Consider the following 23,764-nt stretch of genomic DNA (forward strand, 5'->3'; position numbering starts at 1 on the left):
GAAATCTTGAAAAGTTGAAGATCAACGCTTTAAAAAAGATTGCCTGTTGATTGTAAAATTTTAAGTTTAAAGCTTTCTTGATTTATAGCCTAGGATTTCTTTTATACTCTAGTACAGTGTGAATATCATCCTATCTATGCATCACTAGTATACACATTTCAATGATTCTAGCACAGTGTGAATATCATCCTATCTATGCATCACCAGTATATATGTACATTTCAATGATTCTAGCACAGTGTGAATATCATCCTATCTATGCATCACTAGTATACACATTTCAATGATTCTAGCACAGTGTGAATATCATCCTATCTATGCATCACTAGTATATACATTTCAATGATTCTAGCACAGTGTGAATATCATCCTATAACTGCATCACTAGTATATACATTTCAATGATTCTGGCACAGTGTGAATATCATCCTATCTATGCATCACTAGTATACACATTTCCATGATTCTAGCATAGTGTGAATATCATCCTATCTAGGCATCACTAGTATATACATTTCAATGATTCTGGCACAGTGTGAATATCATCCTATCTAGGCATCACTAGTATACACATTTCAATGTTTCTAGCACAGTGTGAATATCATCCTATCTAGGCATTTCCATGATTGCATTCATAATGCCAACATTTTTTAAAGGGCAATACAATTTTATAGAAATGAGTTTTGCTTACAGTCAAACAAACAACGCGGATTATTGCAAATGGAAGAAATTTTGAGAAATAAAATAATCATATTTAATGCATTTGGCTTTAATTTTCAAAGATTAGAAATGAAAATTAGATGAAACAACTATTCTATTAAAACCTAAATTATTTTGATATGAAATACTGAATTACACATTTATCTTCTCATTAATACATATGCCTTTCAAATCCTTTTGGATTTTTTCTCCATCAAAATGTTGTAAAAATTAGTGAGTAATTATTTAAATTTTTTAGGCAACAATTATTCTGAAATTTTGGTGCTTCCTCACAAAGAAGGTCCCAGCGAGCGCTGAAATCCCCCCCCCCCCCCCTTGTACCAAATTTAAGCTGATCTAAAATAATTATCAAAAAAACAAAATCTACAAAGTAATGAGGAAAAAGGGTTTTCTGTGCTCAACAAGGTACTTTGAGATAAAACTGAAACTTTTTTCTAATATTTTGTTTTTCTATTTCAGTATTTATTGTTCACCTTCATCATGAACACGGTGAGTATTCTGGTGACAGTTGTCATCATCAACTGGAACTTCAGGGGCCCCAGGACACACTCAATGCCTAACTGGATACGTGTAGTCTTTATCAAGGTAATTACATTTTCTTAATTTCAAAAATTATACACATATGAGAGTTAAGCAATGATATTTATATTCATAAATAACTTAGAAAATGACACATTTGGTGCCTAAGAGGATCGTGTAGTCTTCAAGATTCCAAAAGTTCAACGAAAAGTTTTATGAAAATTGGTTGCGCAACACTATAAAAAAAATATTAGTATTCTATTTTTGACTGTTAATATTGATTAACCTGTTTATAGTCTATTTATTTTAAACAATTGTCTTGATTAAAAAAGATCATGTACTGTGAAATTAAAATATAAAAGATTATATTAGGATATTTGGCCGGATAGTTTCAATATCCGGTATCCGGCCGGATATTGAAAATGGCCGGATATCCGGCCCAACCCTAGAAATTAAATAATTCTGAGCTTAAGAGATTTTTGTCTTAATACATGATCTACTCTTATACAATATACCCATATTTATGACATCATCTAAAATCAATTTGATTATTTATTTTTTCAGTATTTACCGATCTTCTTGTTCATGAGAAGGCCGAAGAAAACTCGGCTAAGATGGATGATGGAAATGCAGGTTAGTATTCTTACATACACAAGTACCAATCAACTGATGGACAAAGGGTTATTAAAGAATTGCATTGCTTAAAGCAACACGTAATATAGCCTCTGGAGATATCGGACATTTTGATAATTTTTTACAGCTTATATTTGAAATAATTGTATGCTTTTTTGGGTTAGGTTAGGTTGGGTTAAGTAAAGTTAAGGTAAGAAGATCCCAGCAAGGTTAGTTCCTCATATGAATAGTGCTCTACATGATTGAAAATAACTGGTTTTCAAGATATGGGTTAGAGTGAAAGCACAAACTCTTAAGATTAAGAAGCTTATAAATAGCTTTATCTTAATACAATTGTTTAAAAAGTCGCTGTATCATGACCGTAATGTATTCTCTTCCAAATAAATCATATCTATAAACAATGTCATGTCCTCTTTTGGTTTATACTATTTTCTATTCTTAGATCTTCAGTTTTTTATCCTTTTTCTCCTTTTGCATATATATTTTCTCCACTATTTATTTCTCTCTTTCCTCTTCTTTTTTATTTCTAATTTCCTTCGAAATTCTAACTCGGGACAGAAAAATTAATTTTACTTGATTTAATGGGTTTACATTTTTTGATTAAATATAACTTTTTTATTGAGGGGAGGTTAAAAGCAAAAATTTATTGTACAAGGTTAAGATTAATGGACTTTTAAATGATAAACTTTAGGGAAGAATTTTTTCTATTTCTTTGTCTCTCTCTTTTATCTATCATCTATCTCTTTCTCTATCTTGTGTTTTGTATTTATCTTTTTCCTCTTTTTTGCTGATAATAATTTTACTTCGTTTTCAATTTCCACGTTTATTTACAATTTGATATACTTTTTCTTTCTACCTCTTTTTTCCCAAACTTTCTGGGGTCTTTTTTTATACCACTTTTTTCTCATTTCTAAATATATCTCTAACTCTATTCATCTTTTTTTCTCTACTTTCCCCCTCTCCCTTTAAAAAGTTTGTTTCTTTCTTTTTTCATTTTGTGTGTGTTTGTGTGTGCGTGCGTTTGGTTGGTGATTAATATTTGATGAAGTTGTTATTGAAGAAAACATGTAGCTCTCTGTAGCTCTGTGTACCTCTCTCTAGGCTTCAAACAAGAATATTAATAAAACAAGTTTTCCACAGGGATATGGGCATAAGTCAATCGACAATAATTAAATTTTTCTCAAAGTTATATATGGATAAAATAAATCTGCCTTTTATAGATATCAATATTGATGAAAATGTTAAGGGGAGGTATTCTATTTTTTAACCCTTTTAAACTTATCTTATAATATTTTTTAATTCTAAATGCAATTTTTTTTTGGGGTAGAAGATTATTTTATCATCCTTTGTCCTCTCCTGCCCTGAGTTTGTCCACAGGGATTAAATGGACAAAAGTTCAGAATTTAAATGCCCTTCTTAACTTTTATTTGCATATTTTCAACATTATATCATAAAAAGTTTAAGGAAAATCTTGAATTTTTGTAGTAAAAGTGTAAAATAGCTTATTATTTCATTATTTTTGCTAGGGGTGGAAGGGAAGATAAAATTGCAAAAGGGAGGCAAAACCTTTATTTTAAAATCAACAAATAAGATTTTAGAAGTAATTCTTTTTTTATGGTGTAAACCTGTCTCAAGCTTCTCAGTACATTCCAAGGACGTTTAAGCTTTTTTTTTTTGGGGGGGGGGAGTCTAGAGCTGGATCTTTATGTTTTATTGGCAGCACTGGCAGTGGCGACGGCTACGACTACAGCCACGACTACGTTCAAGACCACGGCTACTGCTACGGCTACACATTTAAAGATCCAGCCTAGGGCAAAATTATCAATAGGGGGGTAATTAAAGCGTGTGTGGTAACAAGACGCGCGAGCGCCTTCTAACAAATTTTCTTTTGTACTAATTAGAAAATTTACCTGATTAGTAAAAAGAATTTGGGGGCTAATCTTCTTTACCTCTTGGACATCCTTAGTACAAAATTTAATTTTAGAAAAGCCTCGCTCTCAAAAACATGTTTATTATACCTTATCCTTGAGCCTCGATACACATGAATTCTTTTGTCAAATATTCTCTTTTTCCAATTCAGCTGAAATAGATAGAAATGCAATACATATATATTTTATATTTGTAGGATATTTATTTCAATATGTTCATTATTTAGTTTTTTCAAGCAATGCTTTCCTATGCATTGCTTTAGAATATTTATGTCTTTTTGCAAAAAAAAATTTGCTTGTTTCTGTTTGATGTAATTGTTCTAGTAATTTTAAACCTCATTATGCTTATTTTAAAAAACCCTTATAATTAGGCGAAAATTGGACAGATATCGTATCTTAAACAAACATAAAAAATGGCATGAACACAGATTTTTGTCAATAAAATAATGTTAAAACTAACCAAAAATTATACTTTTCAGGGAGGCCATTCAACAAGACGGTTGCCACCCCCAACGAGTACTGGATATGACTCCCCCACCCCTCCTCCCCGGGGGATGCCTATGCCCCCCTCCCACTTCTCCCCGCCGCCCCCCGAGCTCCCCAAGCATTTGTCACGAGGCCCCTCCAGGAAACTAATTTTGTTCACTTTTCAAACAATACAAAATTTTTGAGTTTGTCCTCTTTACAACAAATTTTATCAATAGCAAAATGTATTTTTGTTAGTAAAACATAAATTAAAGTTATTCAATAATTTATTCTATGACATGTTTTTGTTTTTAGAGAAAACCTGTTTATGTTTCAGTTAAAATTGAAGTTACTTCCTTGTTAATTGGCAGATTTAAATGTTTTTCTCTCTGGCTAGACATGATTGTTTTTGTTATAATTTCAAACCTGAAACAAAATTTTGTTGCTGAACTACAGAGAGCACTTGCCTGACCACATGAAAAATAAAATAGAGGTAAGTAACAGTTTTTTTATATAGTGTGCGGCTACTTTACAATTTATTTGTCTGTCGGCCGTCTATTGTAAGGGTTAAAAAGTACGTGCCTGTTATGCAAATCTTTGGTGCACAAACAACTCTTTCCCTTATTTTGAAATAAATTCGAAATAAATTATTGCAAAAATCGAAATATATCTTCATGTCTTAAAGTATTTTTTTAAAATAGGTTGAAAACATACTATCTTTGAAATAAAAATAAATATTACCAGTTTTATAACGTCAGATATAACAAAATTGAACTATTAAAAGATAAATAAAAGAAAATTTCAAAAATCCTTTTAAAAAAATTATTATTGTTAAAGTAACTCTTGCATAATCAAGATTTTAATCGTTTTAACAAATTATAATGTATTTACCCATAAGCTGTTTTGGCATACAAGCATTAAATCAATTATCCCAAAGAAATGTTTGTGGCTAGCGTATTCCCAAGAAAAAATTCTCATAGACCAATCCATTAACACAGTAATTTATTCGATATATTGGTTTTATAGTTTTTCCTTATTACAAAAACATTATCAGAATAATATTAACAACTATATCACATTTCTCTCTAAATATATGTAGAGCCTATGTCGAGGTTGCGTGTTTATTATTCCCAATTTGTATCCAAATGTAGATTTTTGTATATTTTACATATATTTGAGTCTCTTTCAAGAGTTAGACCGTAAAGAGAGAAATAATTGAGGATATTGGGGGAGAGATGCTTAGAAAACAAGAGAAAAAGAAGGGTAAGGAGAAAGAAAAAGAAAGAGAGAAAAGAGATGGAGAGAGAATATAAATGGTGTCGATTTTGACCAAATGCTATTTCAAACAACAAATGGCTTCAGCCCTAGCCCAAGATTTTTTATTCATAATAGCTTTCTGGATTGACTAATTTACTGCTATATAGCACAAAACCTGCCCTGGTCTAACAATAACACCCATAAAACTGTTAAACAACCAATCCAGCTATTTATGAGATTTTTTTGACTTAAATAGAGTCAGAAAAACAACTTATCACTTTATGTTATGAAATTGATAAGGTAGCCTTACGAAAGTAAAATTAAACAATTTTAAACAGTATATTTGTGATTTAGGTAAAAATACATATTTGGAGGAAAAACAGTTATCCAATGAAAAATTAAACCTATTGTTTATTCTGTCGTTCTGAAGCAACACTTATAGAAACTTATTCCTCAATTTTGCTTTCACTGTAAAACTAAAAATACATTCCGAGTTCTGAGAAAGAATAAATCTAGAATAAAATAGAAATTTTTTACGCAGCAAAGTATTGACATTATTTTATCAATAATAATTCTATACATTTTGTATAAAGTGCTGCTAAAGTATTATTTACAATTCTTTTAAAGTCAGTTATAAAAATTAGATTTACTTCGTTAAGTAATTTTTCAGTATGGCTTGGAGACCGATTAATATCTGTTGGATTAGACCGGTTCTTAAGTTGGCTATACGGATAAAAAAAACACATGTATAGCATTGTATTACGGCAATTTTCTACGAAAGTTGAAATTTAATCGTATAACAATTACCACTTTTGTTAGCCATGGCCTTCGATGCGATAATTAACTAATCAAATCCCTATAGAAATGTTTAATTTGTTTCTATCAAACACAGTATTAAGTCAAATCAACAACAAAAAACAGAACAACTAATAAAATTTGTATAAATTAGTACCCAGGCTTTGCAGTAATAGAACAATGAACAATGAATTAATCTCTGTTTGTTTTAAAATAATAATCACACTTTTTATTGATTTAAATTATTTGTTGAAAACTGTGGACAGATAAAGACCAAATTGCTGCAAAATTGTGTCATGAAAATGAGGGATTATCCATTTTTTAGGGGTTTTCTTTCCCACTCTTCTCCCTTATTTTATGACGTCACTTGGATCATTTTTGACACAATTTTGCAGCATATTTGCTCCTTTGGACACTGTTACTTTGTACAATCCAATTATGATACAGTTTTAAGCCCAAAAAAACGTTTAAGCCAACCAGAAGCAGAAAAAAACTTAGAAACGCTTTTACCCTTAAACCTCTGGTAAATTATTTTAAGATATTTTGCAATAGCCCTATTGGATATTTATGAAAATGTACTTCTTTAATATTGTCTTTTGTTGTATACCTATGGATGATGGTGTGCTTGTTAATTATTGTATCTAATGAATATATCATTGTTTATGTCAATAATGAGTAACACAAGGATAATGCATCTGGCGAGGTAATGAATAATTATTTATAACAGAGCTTCCCAACCGCACCCGCAGAAATATTTTCACTTTTACACATTTAATACCGCAGTCAGCCGCAATTATTACCTACTTTAGATCATTATTAAATCTTGATATTTAAAATCAATGAAATATGTTATACGAAATGCGGTCATAACTGATATAATATCGATATGAAATTTTTGCATTAATACGCGTGGTCATAACTTATACATTGTCGACATAACTTTAACTTAATTACTACATACATATGTTGATATATTAAATAAATAAACAAATTATGACAATGTTCTTGTTATAGAGCTAATTTATCTGAAATTTACATGAATAAAAATGCATCATAAAAATAAAACGCCGAGCTTTAAATAACATTAGATTCTAAGCCTTGTGTTGTTATCAAAAGTACTTAAAAAAGGTTACTTTTTCTGCAGCTTATGCCCCCTTGAAATACGCGGTTGACGAGCCTTGAATAACAGCTCTCTGTCAAACTTTTATACATAACATTTATTATTTATCAATAAATAATCACCATCATTTTACATTCTATGTTATACATTATTACATACAAACAACATTACTATTATTATATATTACCTCATTTCTTACTTACCTTATACTTTTTACATATATTAGATAATAAGAATTGATTAAAGTTTGAATTTTAATTTTTGAAGGTTTATATTTTAGTTTTTGAATATGTGAATATCGAAATTCGAATTAACTGGAGATTTGAACGCGAACTCTCTATGTCGTTACTAAATATTGACATTTCTACACATTTTTATTAACTTTATGTGGTTACCTGTTTATATTTGATCCAGTTATTTAGTTCATGTATCAATAAATACAAGACTTATTAAGTAAATGAAAACAGTATTTGCAGTTGGAATGCTTCTTTATGACGTGACAATGTCCGTTTGGGGCTCTGTATTCGTAAAGTAATGCAGGGGCTATAAAAATAGAGTAGTAATCTAGATCTTAATACAAAAATCACTTACTACTTTATATAACTGGGTTCTGTTTCAGGTGATGGAATTGAGTGACCTGCACACCCCTACGTGCAAGCTACACGCTAGCCAGAGTTTTGAGGAGCACTCCCCCCTCCCTGACAGAAGAAATAGTGACATTAGCGATATGTTCCTCTCTCCAGAGGCTTACAAGGCAACTCAGGTATACAAAAGTTAATGTTTAACAAAGGAGGATCTTTAGTAGCGTGGCTACTCTATAATTGGGTAATTGGATATTTTGTTATTACCTCCGGCCAACCGACTGTCAGTAACGCTTACGTTTAATAGGAGTATAAATTGAATTGTCTATGTAAAAAAGATCCTTTCTCGAAAATTTCGTATATTTATCGATAATGAATGACAGTTCAGTAAGTTATTGCTAATTTTTGAGAAATTGTTATAAATAGTTATGTATAATCTTTTTTTTTTAATTTTGATTTAAAAAAATACAAAAATATATTAAATAAGATCATTATTTGACATATATCAAATTAAATTTTGTCAAATTGAATTGTATACAATTTTGAAACATACATTATGATCAAAATTAACTTATTCTCATCTATTTATTAAAAATGACTGTGTTTTATCATGTTTAAAATATGAAATAAAGTTTATGAGTTTATCATTTATCTTTTTCCAAAAGTTTATGCTGAAAAGTTTTATATGAAGAGTAATCAAACCCAAGTTTTATAAGAAAAATGAAATAAAATTTTAGAATATTTTTGGAAGTATTACTGAAATGTATGCCTGTCCGTCTACATGTACCTATACCAAAGAAATCAGAAAGGCTACGGATATTTGAAGATTCCTAAACAAAACCTGCTTTTTCCGTTTTTTTGTCTGTTTGTTCGACATGAATACTACTCATACTTTGACCATCAATTTATAGCATGACAAGTTGATTCGCTCCTAGCCTCTACCGAGGGAAGGCTGGGAAGTTTATGAAATAGCAAAGAACCACTCCAAGATTTAGGACTTTACCCGATAGTACAACCATTTCGGACCAGCAAATTCCAATATTTTAAGCTTTAGAAAAAAAATAAGTGCTTTGTCGTTGTGGATATTGTAATTCTTGTTTTATTTCAGGCCGTAGAGTTTATTGCAGAACATCTGAGAAACGAGGATGAATATGTTCAGGTGGGTAATTTATATTTCACACTACAATTTAACGCTTCTATCAGCTGTTGGGATGTTATTAACAGATATGTTATGTCATCTACCTGATAGAAAAAGAGGGTATTGCCTTGGTCAGTAAACAGGCACAACTTATTTACAGAGTTTCAACTTCAAAACAAAGGTTGTGAAATCGAAGGAATTATTGTTTGAATTACTAAGATAATAGTACATGATAAAAGAGGCTTTTTAAAGGTGATCTTGGAAATGATGAGAAAATAATTCATTCTTAACTTTTAATTGAAATTGGCTCCTATTTCATTATGATTTTAAAGAATTCATTTAAAAGTAAAAGTATCTAAAAGTTGGCCTTGAATGTTTTTATCCGTATATCCTGCCATATAATAGGAAAATGGTAAAGGATTCATTGAGGGTACTTGAAAACTTTTTAGTGTATACCACTAATCTACAGTTACTACACATAGATTCTCAAAGAGAGTTTTTAGAATTTTTATTTATTTTTGACAAATATAGACCAGTAACATGAAAACCTTAGTTTAAAATATAGAAATAAATTACATTTTTTACATTTGATAAAAAATACTATGCCAACAGTTATTACAGCACAGCTCCGAATCCCATTTATTTCCATGGGATAAAAACGTTTCTTACCAATAATAAAAGTACATCCATTATATGCATTATATAGAAATTGCCCATGAAAAAAAAAAAGAAAACTCGCAGAAATATCTCCTTTTTGATCATCTTTTTCGTCCATAGACATCTGTTTATAGTAATGATTTTTTAAAGAAAGAAAAAATGAATTTCCTCTATATCTGTTGTCTGTATTGTGGTGTGTAGGTGGTGCAAATGTTGATGAAAACAAAGTGGTAGTTCTAGTTCTAATTCTAGTGGTAGTTGCCAATCTAACTGCAAAGCCTAATTGACGAGAACATCTAAAGGGCCATTCTCTCCTATGCGGGAAGGTCTGAAGAGAGTTTGGGTAATTTTATTCAAAAAACCATTGAAACACCAACCAACCCTCAACTTGTTTTGGCTCGTAATTATCTTAGCTTGATACAATTGATGTATTTTTTGTTGTGCTTAGTTAAGTTTATTTTGGTACTATGTATATTGATTAAGCTCTTCGCAAAGGCATGGCATAGATGAAACTTGAAATAAAATTTCGACTGTTGTCAAATATTCGCAGAGGGGGGATTATGTGTTTTCCAGCATGTTTGAAAAGATTTAACAGATTTTGTTTTATTTGCTCCTAGAAATGCATTTCCATATATTATCTTTTCATTCTTTCTTTCTTTTCAAGGCTCTTATACTTGAGAGAAAAAACTTACATATCATTAGGAAAAAAGGGATGTATATATTTCCATAATTTTAATTTATATATCAAATTTGATACTAAAATGTTAATAGATCATTAAAACCTTTTCTCGTATTCATTCGAATCCGGTGGATAGTAACCGGTTCTCATGAATACGAAAAAACTATGTCTAGCATCGTATTATATCCAGTTTTCTACAAATATAGAAATGTACAATCATAAGATTGAAACCAGTTTTTTTAGCCGGTGCCTCCGGCACCTCGGGGATAAAAAAAATAGTTTTAATCTTATAATTATACATTCTATATCCGCGGAAAGCCGTCTATAATACGATACGAGAAATAACTATTATGAAATATTTGTATAAAATTTATTCAACAGTTTTGAAAATTTTGAAAGTTTTTTTTTAGTAAGGTTTCCATTTGTAGAATAATCTTTTTGATATTCACAATGTTTTTTTGCCCAATATTTTTAAAATTAAATGGTTGATTTGAAGACATAAAAAGTTGAAAAAATTGCCTAAAACCACTCTGGGACCTTTGTGAAGGTTCCCTTGATTGGAAAAAACAATCAGTTCAATAGTCATTGAAATCTTAAGCTTCAAACATACTCCTTTATGTTATAGGATAGCATATATAAATGAAGCTGCATTCATAAAATATATTTTTATATAACTTTAAGAAAATGCATGAGTACATTGTTAGGGCAATCAACGATGAATTAAAAATTCACATTAAAATCTATGTCTTTGGTTAACCGTAATATTGAGTGGAACAGAGTGGTGTAGATTAATTATGTAACCACTGGCCCCTACCTCCCTGGAAAAAATGTAATACCTGTCCCAATTTTCTTTTCATATTAAAATTTCCTTTTAGATGCGTAAGTTTTACTTCTAACATAATAGAAAGTCAACCTGAATAGTTTTAGTCGCATACAAAAAAAAATGTTTTGTTGACTTGGGTATTTTTGATTATCTTTCTTATAATATTTAAATTAGGTATATTTAATTGCTATGAAATTGACAAGAAAAAAAAAATAATTTTAAAGGAGGTTCTGTAATTCATTTATTGTTGTATCCTTATTATAAAGTAAAAGGATCTCTGTGTGTCTGTACCGAAGAATCCCCTCTTACTGCAGAACCGTTGTTCACCTTTACAGTGTAACCTTTTATATGTCATGGCAAGATTTATAACTATTTTGGGTGAGGGTAAAAAATTAGTATAACGATTTCAACCTCCCCCTCCGTGTTCCTAGAGGCCTATAGTCTTATAACTTTAAAAAAACATAGAAATATTCGTAAAGTTTCTACGCTAAATCTAAAACTGATTACACAATCTACACAAGCCGGAGATATACGATCTACTTAAAATTTCGTTAAACTTTTCCAAAGTTTGAAAATGCACTTTTTAAAGAATAAAAGTTATTCTGCTTCAAGGTTGAAAAACTGGTTCTGTATTTGATATGTAACAGAAAATTTCATCTTTATCAACAAAATAATTCAATTGTAATTCTTCTGTATTAAATATCTTAGAAACCTTATAATGAAAGTGTTACTGCAATGCTAGATAATTGTGTAGTTATCCTTAAAAACCTCAAACAAACAACGTTTTTTGAACTTTAACAAAACTGCAGAATTTCACTTTTCTGCAATGAGTCTCGTTTTATTTTTAATACAAAGAAGGAATATATGATATTTTTGCTAAAATAAAAATGTTCTTATATAAATAGAAATGGAATTGCACTATTGTAGGGAAATACTCTACAAAAACTTTTACTTTTCCGACGATTTATTTAAATAAAATAATCAACATAAAATGAATCTGATTCAGCTATTATTTGTCTTTTTTAATAATAAATAATTGTAAAATAGAATAGTTTAATATCAAAGCTATTATATATTTAATTGAAAGTTTCCCTTTGAAAGTGGGATTTCATAACTAATAATGTTAGATGTCCAAAATTTCCCACTTCTCCTCTCATCTCGCTCATTTTTATTACGTCACATGCTGATTTTTTGAGCAACTAACTCCTCGTACGAATGTATTCATTATCTTCTTTGTAAGTATCTCTAATGAAAAGAAAAATTTAAATGTTTCCTACCAAAATAAATCTTTGTTTTGTTATTATTTTTTAATTAATTAGAGTAGAAGAATGGGTAGGTATATGTATATAAACATAAAGATAAAGATAAAACCTCCTACTAGCTATCATACCATGATTTGTGTCCAGTCTATATTGGGATAACCTTACACTAGGCTCGTTTCTAATATTTTCACTGAATTTCAAATAGTTTTGGAACATAAAACTTTTGAAATGAAGAAATCTAATAAAATTAAAGTCAAACGTTTACGTGTTTATCTTTAAGATACTTTAGTTTTAACATATTCCATACACAATATTTTTTTTAATCATTAACAATTACCAAAGTATGGGTGTGTTGTAATGCAATCCTTTGCTGTAAACCGATGTTTATCTTTACATCTATTTTACACATTTTACTTTAATTATTCACTAATATTTGTAGTATGGTTCATATGCTATTAATAGATCATTAATTGCATTTTTATGTAAAACTATATATTAAGATGCTTTATTCGTACCAAGTCTATTAATCTACACAGTAAATTATACATACACAAAAGAGTTCCACTGAATTTGACTAAAGAAGAATTCAAAAATATGAAGAAGAAAAAATTTAAAGTAATATTATTGAAATCATAATCTAAAGTTTTATTTTACTTTTAACTTTTATATTAATTTAGGATAGCTTAATTAATTTTTATTTACTTTAAAGAACTTATAAACTGACAATTCTATAATACATAGTTTTTTTAAGTTCAGGTTTAATAACTTTGATATGGCCAATTTCTATCGTACCCTTATACATCCACAATATAGTAAGAGAGGCGAATAAATATAATAATGCGGCACCACAGTTTATATTGCGGTATTATTCAGCGCCAGAGAATATAATTACCTGTCAAAAGTGGGTATGTGTGTTTGTGTGTGTGTGTGTGTGTGTTATTTATATGTGTATTAATCTTGGACACTACACAGAGTTCTATATATATTTCTATTTAGAAGTAATAGCATTTATATTAGATATGATATTTGTATAATTTATAATTGTACTGTGGTTAATATTCAGCATGACCTTCTAATCTTTTCTTATACTTATGGCTTCTCCACTGACCTCTAGTGGCTTCTTTACAGGAGGGAAGTTCCCTTCTTTCCCCCATGTTTGATTTTTTTCTAAATAAAAATAAAATTGGGGGTTGGGGAAATTTCTAAAGGACAATTTTCTTGTGGGGGTTACCCTAATTCCCCCTTGGAAAATAACCAAAGACCTATTCAAGAATCAACTTTATCCGTTTATGGTATACTCAAAACTCACTACTATTCTATACATTATTAAAAACGTTTCCCTTATGTGCATAATATTGCTTATGGAATATCTGTAAATTATGTAAATTATTAAAGGAAATTAACCACAAAAATCTACACATTTTTATTTTCAAACGTTTTATTGAAGTCAAGGCTACACAAATTAAGCAAAAATTAAAGATGAAAAAACAAGATTAAAGGATATTGTAATGGAATGAACAAATGGATTATTTGAAAGCTAAAAAGTCCCGATATTGTGCTTTTTATTTGGGGGGGACAGCTCATTTTTACAAACCCTGTTAAAAATGAAACGAAAATATGAATGATGAAAATTATTAAAGAAATTTTGGTGCACTTTTAGTTATAAAATTTTATTCTTAACTTTGAAACATGAATTTTAAGTAGCCTTATGCAACGATATTATTAAGTTTCCAAACTAAATTATCTTCCCATTTTCAGATCCGCGAGGACTGGAAATTTGTGGCTATGGTGGTGGACAGAGCACAGCTGTGGATATTCTTCCTTGTCACAACCATCGGCACAGTCGGCATTCTCATGGATGCTCCTCATATATTCGAGTTCGTTGACCAGGACAAAATTATAGACATCTACAGGGGAAAATAAATTTAAGTAGATAAAAAAAACAATTTTATTAATAATAATAATACAACAAATAAAGACAATTAATCTAGTGCTAATTTTTATAATGTTAAAATGAAACTAAATCATGAAGAAAAGAAGTGTGCATAAAATAATAAAATAATGTGCTTGGTGTCTTTGCCTGTTTTAAGTAGTAAAAAAAGTTATAATTATTGTGTAGGACAATATTATTATCATTATTAATGATGCTTATTAATCATGGAATCATGTTATAACGTGAGTTATATCACTAAAACCGGTTTTTTTGATAAATTAAAGTGTTTTGTATAATCAAATAATATATTATAAATTGTATAAAATTGTGATTTAAAAAGACATAAAATTCATAATTTGTATTTATAACCATTATTAAGCATCATATTATGGTCTTGATTTAAATTTAACTTTGGTTTTTTATATCTATGAAATATTTGTTCAAAAATATTTAATTTTTAGAGCTTCAATTAGCAATGCAATTTTTTCAACGAATATTAATTCTTTGATAAATCTTTGAAAAGAGTTAATTTTGTTATTTGTAGACCCAAATTTTTTTTTATACTTAGTAATGTAATGTTTGAGGTATTGACTAATGAGCGCATTCAAAAAGTGCAGCGTGACAGCGCGGCGACTGCGGGGAGGCAAATTCGAGTGCGGATGCACCAATTGGTTAAAGAAATAACTGTCATGTTTACCGCCGCCCCGCTTACCGCCTTCTTATCACTCCCCTTGCTCCTTATCTCTCCTGCCCCCCTATTCCTGCTCCAAAATAAAGCACGATTAATTCGTATTTCTAGGCACAAAAAAACGCATAAATTGTAGTTCGTGATTTGAAGAACGCGTGTGATCTTTTCAAGAAAAAAAAATGCGCGTATTAAAAATAAATAGAATAATTAAATCTTTTAGATTTATATTTGTATCCATTTAATAATCAGAAACCATTTTGTTCAGTTATCTTGTTAAACAGTAAATGGGAATTTTAATTTTATTTTTTTACTTTCATTTCAATCTAAATATTTTTTAAAGTTTTAGAATTCCTATTAAGATTAATAGTTAAAATCAAACTGTTTTTTTTTTGCAATTAAATTTTTTGAACTAAATAGGAAAATTGTATTTATAAAACTGCTCAAGGATTGAGTTCATTATAAAGTTTGAACATTTAAAGTGTAAATTAGATAAAGAAAATTAGAAAAAATATTATATTTAACCAATTTATGTTTATCTAAATTTTAATAGATTTATAAATAATAATTTACCTCACGTAAAAGATAGATAAAAATTTGATTATTATGATACCAAAAATTGAAGTTATTTATATCTGTTTCATATGTTAAAGGACAAAAAAACCATTAACTAGTGAATAGCTCAAATATTTATAGTTGACAAAAAATAAATTATTTCTGTATGCTAAAAGTAAACTTGTCATGATGGAATTCTTAATGAAAAAAGTTAAAGGTAGAGATCACAGAATGAAATAATACATTAGAGACCATTTTTAAAACATTTATCTTATTCTTCTTGCAAGAAATTTTTAATAAAATTCCAATTAATGATATTTTGAAAGAAAAACTGGGCGATACCTTCAACTTTATTTGTTCTGAAGTCCAATGTGATGTGCATCACTGATGCTGTGTTAATTTGAATTGTATATTCTTTGCTGTTCTTCTGACCTGGCCCTGGCATACTCAAATACTTCTTCAATTCACAACCCAGGGATGAAGGGATATGATTCATGAAGAAATATTATACTTCTTTATTTTACATTAAGAAAATTTTACAATCTATAGTAAGAAATCTTATATTCATGAAGCAAAATATTTTTTCATTTACCCTACCCCTTTCATCTCTGTAAGCAAACCGAATAGAAAAAGCAATATATGTATGTAATGTTTATGTACATGTAGATATTTTTATTTCCCCTGCTTTGGCCCTTAATTGAAAAACCAGGGATTAATGGATGTTGCGCCTGAAGAATAATTAATTTCTATATAATTATGCAATTTAACATTTTTAAAATTATTATTTCTTCTTGTGCAGTAACATTTTTCCTTGTGTTTAGCCTTTCAAATCATTTAGACTCTAAGCAGGCAACAAATTGTTTAAAAATAATTTTAAATATATGTTCAAAAAACTGTGTGTGTGATACGAGTGAAATAAATCAAGTTTGTATAATTATGCATATTATGATCAAAAAAAACATCAAATGATCAAAATGTTCATTTTTGTACACAGATTTGTTATCAAATTTTGGGGTAAAAAAGACAACCTTTTGTAATAAATTTGTTTTTTATAAATTAAGTTGGTTTTCATTACTTATTATTTCAACCTTAAAAAACTTTTAATCCAACTTAATTTTTAAAAGAAAATTTGGTAATTTTAAAGTTTAATTATCAAGATTTCATTTAGCTGTGCTCAAATATTTTATTGGTTTGTTTTTGGTTAAATTGTATCATGATATCGTTCTAGAATAAAATTTTTAATATAAAGTTTAATATTCAGTTTTAAGATAACCTTTTCCTTACTTTCATTTATTTTTATCTAAAACGAATCTTTTTACAATTAGACCATAAAACATTATTAACTTTGTTGTAAAATAAAAATCTAATTTGTAAATTTATACTTTCTTTTAGCTCACATGAGTTTAGTCTTTTAATGAATCTTTTTCGATTTAAGATTACTGTTTTGAAGAAACAGCATGAATGAAGATTTTAACTTTTTAATTTTTAATTAAAAGAAATTTCAAGTAAAAGTAAAATTGAGCTGAAAAGAAAGTTTGATGCAATTACTGGTATAAAACTTAATGATTAACTGACTGACATAGTTCTAATTAAGAAAAGATTAAAGTATTATAAAAGGCGCCATTTACAGGAGCAGTATGTTAAATAATAATCAAAATTTTAAAAAATATGTTTATCTGTGTTATATATATTTGTTTCAAAATTAATATTGGATATTATCATTGACATGCAGTTTACAGTTTTTATTATTATTGTATAAGACAGTATATGATATAAAATATTATGTGGTTAGTAGCAAATAAAAAAAATAGAAAACTATTATTCTCATAAATTGTCAATAAAATCCAAACGAGGTCTCAATCAATCTTTCTAACCCATGTTGATAGAAAAAAAAGCAAAATAAAAATGAAATAACAAGAAAAAAATATTTCAGTGCACTTTTTTTCGGCTACAACTTTAACCAACCATAAAAATTTAGCAAAATTTTTGGCACCAATGCCATACAAAGTTTTTAATTGCACCCTGGCAAAATATAAAGTTGATATTTGTAAGAAAATAAAAAAGAATATTATTATTAGTCGTAGAGGAGATAAAAATCCTAAATTAAAAGTAACTTATCGGCCACTAATCATGGTCGATTATTCTTGAAAGTATTATATTTGAGTAAAAGGTGCTTTTATATTCTTAATGTATAAAAAAGTTAAAAACTGTTGAATAAATGATAAATTGAATATTTTGTTGTTTATTTAATGTTGATGTAGTTGCGATTTTTAAAAGTAACAGGAATGCTGTCTGTTTCAGTAGCATAGAATCTTACTAACCGTAGTAGCAAAATTGTTCTCCTTTACAGCAAAGCTTCTTACATTTATATGGAAAGATTATAAAAATGAAATTGGAGGTCCACCCTCCCAAGAAAAATTAACCCTTTATTCTTTTATAGTCTGAAAATAACATTGAATGGCAAATTCTACTCCTTTCCCTAAGTCGTCCTAGAGCCCTATAAAGAAGCGTAGCCACTAGTTTATAATATTACAGCTGTTGAATAATTTTGGGTTATTTTAGGTTCATTTTAATTAGTTTAGCATAGTCTCATAGGGGTTAAGTATGAAAATTTCATTCAATTACTCTGTTTCACATTATTACATTTTTTATTCTAGATCAAGGTTTTAGATGTTATGATCCTTTTAGCTCTCCTCTCCTGAGCTAATCTGATAATATTAATATATATTTTCCATCCATCCATAATATATAATAATATATGCCTTATGTTTATCTGTATAGATATCCTGACCTGGGAGAGGAGAGGCAAGGTCTGGAGTCCCTCCTTTTTATCAAAATAATAGTACATTTCAAACCTCTCATAGAATAATTCATAGTGACAATTATGTATAAAAAGGTCCCTAGAAACAGCGTAAGATATTACATGGAATACAGAGAATGATAATGGTATAGACAACAAAGTTATAAGAAGTAAAAGGTCAACAAACAAAACAAAAAAAAACATTTTTATCTCTTTGTTTCTATTTCCTTCTCTCTATCTATGTCTCTATCTATCTCTCTCTCTCTTACTCTCTCTTTCACAAAGTCTTTCTTCTTCTTCTATCTCTCTCTCTCTCTCTCTCTCTCTCTTTCCCTAAGTCTTTCTCCTTCTCTCTATCTCTCTCTCTATATATCTACTATCTATCTAATTATCTTTCTCTCTATATATATATCTCTATCTCTATGGCTATGTCTATCTATCTATCATTCTATATCTATTTATCTATTATTCGTGAACTTTTCAATCTATTTGTCTCCAACTTATCTAAAATTATTGAAGGATCTTTTACTGAAGATACTAACTAAAGATTTAGACCATGATATTCATAACGTTTGGCGAAAATGACTTTGGTAGTGTGGCTACTCTATTCTCCTATTCTATTTTTCTAAAAAGACCTGTTTAATTTAATATAGACATAAATTATGAGTTTAATTTGATTGTCAAGTTATACCTGCCTCTATTTCTGGTACCTCTGTAGCATAGACAATTTATTTATTCGCCTGGCATCCATAATACAACTCAATACTGATGCATCCATTTTTATTAATATAATACAATAATACGCTAATTTACAATAACAGACTAATGTTTACAGCCTCTGTTCATGTGAAGAATGGTTATTTTAGGCTAATTTTCTCTACTAATAAAAATACATACCTTATTTAAAAGCATATCCCTTTTAAAACATTGTTATTAAGGATCATTCTTTTTAAAACAAAAATTTTAAACTTTTATAAAGCTGAAAATTACTTAAATTGATTTTTAATACAAACAAAGTGTTTCTAAACTTGTTTATTTGATAGTCCATTTTTTGAGTAATCTATTTCCTATGGTTGCATCGTAGCAGGATCCCAAGGAAGACCATTTACTAAACACCATGAGGAAGCAGGAGACGCGTAAGGCCAAAGGGGACCTGGTGCAAGACAACGAGCAAAGACCTGAGGTCTCTTAAGGAAAAAGGATAAGAGGATGAATACTCACCCCCTTTTCATGGTAAAATACTACTTCCCCATCTCTAAATTTTTAAAGAAAATTTAGCAGACGAAAATCAAAAGCCGCCCAGGGCTTTTTGTATGTCAATCATAAATAATAATGTGAATAAAAAGAAAAGCAATATTTAGCAAACAGCCGTGGGCGGTCAGAATCAGCTGAATGTTTATTAAGAAAAAAGTTTCCCCCTTTTTTAGAAATGAAAGGATTCATCTTTCATGCACATTTTTTTTTAAATAAAAATAAATTCTTTGTAATTTTTAATTAAAACATTAAAACAACAATATCTAAAAGTAAAAAGTAAAAAAAAAATATTTTTTTAGATGTTGTTATATTAGTATTTTTTATATTTAATAACAAAATTTTCTTTTTATTTTTAATTTAAATATTATATTCTAATTATTAAAACTTTACTTATTAATTTTGTAATCTTCCCATTTGAAAAGTGGTGGAATAGCAATAAAATTTAGCGCGGCAACAGCGCTAATTAGGCCCCTGGGCCCACTGCCTATTTTCGTCTTCTAGTTGCTTCGATTCCTCTCTTTTATTTTTTTCTCTATGTGAGGTCTGGACCTGGAGAAGACTGCACAGTACAAAAACAAATGGAGATATCTTGTGAAGTCCTTATGCTCCTCAATAGAGCAAAGAACTGAAGGAGAAGATAAAACAATATGTAACTATTGATGATTAATGACATACCATATCTACAGAAAAGAGGTGCTTCTACCGGTAGTAAAAATTTAGAAAATATTTCCTCTAAATTAAAAATCATATTTCCCTACTAACCATATACGTCACTGTTTGTGTTGTAAGCCTCAGGGACGAGGTAAAAAAAACATCTATAACAGACTGATGGACCAATTATGATTTAAAGTAGATGTTTGTTGATCAGGAAAATCTTTGTCCTAAAAAAATTAGCCATCTATCTTAAATAACAACCGTGTTAATCCAACTTTTCCAAAATAAATCAAATGACCGTCAGAGCAATATTAGAAAGAAAAATACATACAAATGTAATAGAAAATGAGCTAAAACTTGATGGTTTGAGGTGTAATACACACAAGAACACAAACTTGTTTATTATTTTACATCGACATTCAGAAGTTTGCAGTAGAGGGGTGCATCCAACCCTCTGGTATGAGTTGATAAACTCTTCTAGGGGTCCACCTTTTAACCCCCTTGACAAGGGTCCACATACCAGCGCTAATTTACTTATCTTTTTTGTAGTTGTATATCTGTCGTAATAGATAGCCTTAAATATGCCAATACGAAGCAACCCTGAAGTAAAACACCCCTTTCGACTTTGGTTTAAGGGTGGTGTGGACATACTCACTAAAGACTTCGTCATGTACACTTGAACGAGAAATTTTATTTCCATACAAACAATCTGATTCTGTGGTCCATTATCCCGTGAAACACCCTTGAACAATATGAAGAGGAAACTGCTTTGATTATAAATGCATACACCAGTTATTCATTGTTAAACACTAGTTCTCCATAAACACAAATTACAAGGCTTAACTAGGAGGTTTTATTTATGCCGACCAAATTGGATGCAGCTTATAGTGCCTAATAAAAAATGACGACATACTATGCAAATGAACAATGATAGGCCAGTATACATTTTACCATTGTTTAATATGAATGTATACTGGCCTTACATTGTATGACGTCGTTTTTATTAGGCACTATAAGCTGCTTCACTAATTGCAATTATTAAAAGCTTTCCTGCTAAGAGGCATTGACTAATGTTGTTTTTGATATTATAACCAACATTAAGCCCTCTCGTAAAAAAAAAACAATGTTTGCCTTAAATCTTTTAGCAAGAAAGTTTAACAGAGTATCTTAAATATATATGGATCCAAAGCAGCAAAATATTTAAAATAGCTAAAGCCTTGACTGTTCCTCTGGAGTATTTTATATAACTGTTTATTCTATTTTTTGTTTAAATTATCTCAAGAATATTTTTATAAGTTTTGTAATTTTAAAAATTAATATTTTGCTTTATAGATTTTATTCGTATTGTCTTATCGATGCATATTCAGAGCTGGATCTTTAAATCATTTTAGTGGTGAGCCAGATTGGGGTGAGCCAACTTTCCACCAATGAGAGCATTTTATGAAATGCCGCGCTGTGATTGGCTGAAATTCGGCGCACCCCGATCTGGCTCACAACTAAAATGATTTAAAGATCCAGCTCTGTATGCTTTGATTGAGTTGTACATGTTTATGAATAGATAAAGTATTGGCATTGAAATAGTGGGGTATTCGGCTTTTAATAGATTAATACAAAATGGTTAAGAAAGTTTTTACTAAAACGCATAAAATTAAATTAAAAAAAAACATTTTTATGAAAAAGCCTACTCAACAACTACTTTTAACTTTTCTTGTGTAATCATTGAATTTAACAAAAATAGCAACATCCAAAAAACAAAAATTTTATTAAAATATTTGGATATAGTCCCGTTCGTTCGGCGCATCATAAGGGGCGTTTCGTCGTATTTTCGTTTCGGGCAATCACCTAACCCAACTTAACCTAACATAACCTAAAATAACCTATATACATCTAATGTGAAAAAACGACGAAACTCCTTCAGAGGCGTTGCAACGAAATATATTTTTAAAATTACTTGAATACAGGATGCTTAACACGGATATCAAACTTAAATTTTAAGTTTTAATTACATCAATCTCTATGGTATATATAATTGCACATATTCTTGGTAAATAAGAATATTGCACACATTAAGCACTCTATTTAAACTTTAAATACACAATTTCTAATAATTAATTAGGATCTTTAAGTACATTTGTTTTTATTATTTATTTATGTTTTAAGAATTTGATAAGAATATTAAAATGCGAAGTAATGTGGATGATAAGATATAGAAACTTTTATAATTATCATATTGAAACTATTTGATCATTAGACTATAAAAGTTGGAAAGATTTTTAATCAATATAATAGATTTGAAATCTGCATAAAATTTTAAGGATTTTTTATAAAATTCGTTTTTTATATAATTCTTTATTTAAAGGCGCAAATACGATTTAAGTTAATAAAGTTTGACCAATAGGATAGCTGGATTGGAAACTACCTACGCTCTAATTGGTTGAATGATGTACGTCACTTAAGCTTCTCCAATCAGAGCGCAGATAGTTTTCAATCCACCAATCACAGATCTCAAAATTATTTAACTTAATTTGTATTTGCGCCTTTAAATAAAGAATTATGTAAAAAACTAATTTTATAAAAAATCCTTAAAATTTTATGCAGATTTCAAATCTATTATATTGATTAAAAATCTTTCCAACTTTTATAGTCTATTGATCATATTAAGCATTTTTTAAAGTCAGGTATCTCAGAAATTATGATTATCTAAAAAGGTAGTTGGACCCTACATACGTCGATATAATAACAACCCAACTGTTTTACAGGGTGTACATATTCTGTTTATGTTTAGCTGATAATCTTGTTATTCCAGGTTGGTAAATGAAAATATGTCATCTCAGTTGTTCACACAAAACTACTAAACATTAATTTAGCTAAATAGAAAATAAAAAAGGCCATAAACGGAATTAACGCGCAAAAACAATCTAAAAAAAGAAATAGAAAAATTAAACATATTTTTACGAAATTATCAATTTGTTATATAAAAATTAGATATAATGAAAAAGTTAACTCATAAGAATTTAATAAATTTTTTTGCCAACGTATGAACACTATTACATATATGGAAGTATGCATACTATATAATGTATATTTATATGAATATAAAAAATATATGTAAGAGCCTCATCTCAGACAAATGTAATAAGTTATTTTTACTTTTTTTTATATTATTATTTATTTGTGTATGTGTGTGGGTATGGTGATTTATTTCTATCTTATGATACAAATTATTCTTCCTGTGAGAATGATTATTACCCAAAGTAGCGAAGCTTCTTTTTGTTAAATAATGAATGTTAAGTCACGTCTAAAGTA

At 29.0% G+C, this 23,764-nt stretch overlaps 1 protein-coding gene across 1 annotated transcript in view; it reads left to right on the plus strand.

Annotated features, from left to right (window-relative positions):
* The window catches only part of nAChRbeta1 (nicotinic acetylcholine receptor beta1), an 81,236-nt gene extending 63,255 nt beyond the window's left edge, over positions 1-17,981 (plus strand). The window contains exons 9-15 of the mRNA XM_080150868.1: positions 1,180-1,305; positions 1,804-1,872; positions 4,280-4,425; positions 4,719-4,758; positions 8,057-8,200; positions 9,127-9,177; positions 14,336-17,981. Of these exons, the coding sequence (XP_080006994.1) occupies positions 1,180-1,305; positions 1,804-1,872; positions 4,280-4,425; positions 4,719-4,758; positions 8,057-8,200; positions 9,127-9,177; positions 14,336-14,500 (741 nt within the window). The 3' untranslated portion in view covers positions 14,501-17,981. The remainder of the gene's footprint in view (positions 1-1,179; positions 1,306-1,803; positions 1,873-4,279; positions 4,426-4,718; positions 4,759-8,056; positions 8,201-9,126; positions 9,178-14,335) is intronic.
* The last annotated feature ends 5,783 nt before the right edge of the window (positions 17,982-23,764 follow it).

Source organism: Acartia tonsa, chromosome 2 (assembly GCF_053477335.1).
Source record: "Acartia tonsa isolate MP-2025a chromosome 2, ASM5347733v1, whole genome shotgun sequence".
NCBI classification, from domain to species: Eukaryota; Metazoa; Arthropoda; class Copepoda; order Calanoida; family Acartiidae; genus Acartia; species Acartia tonsa.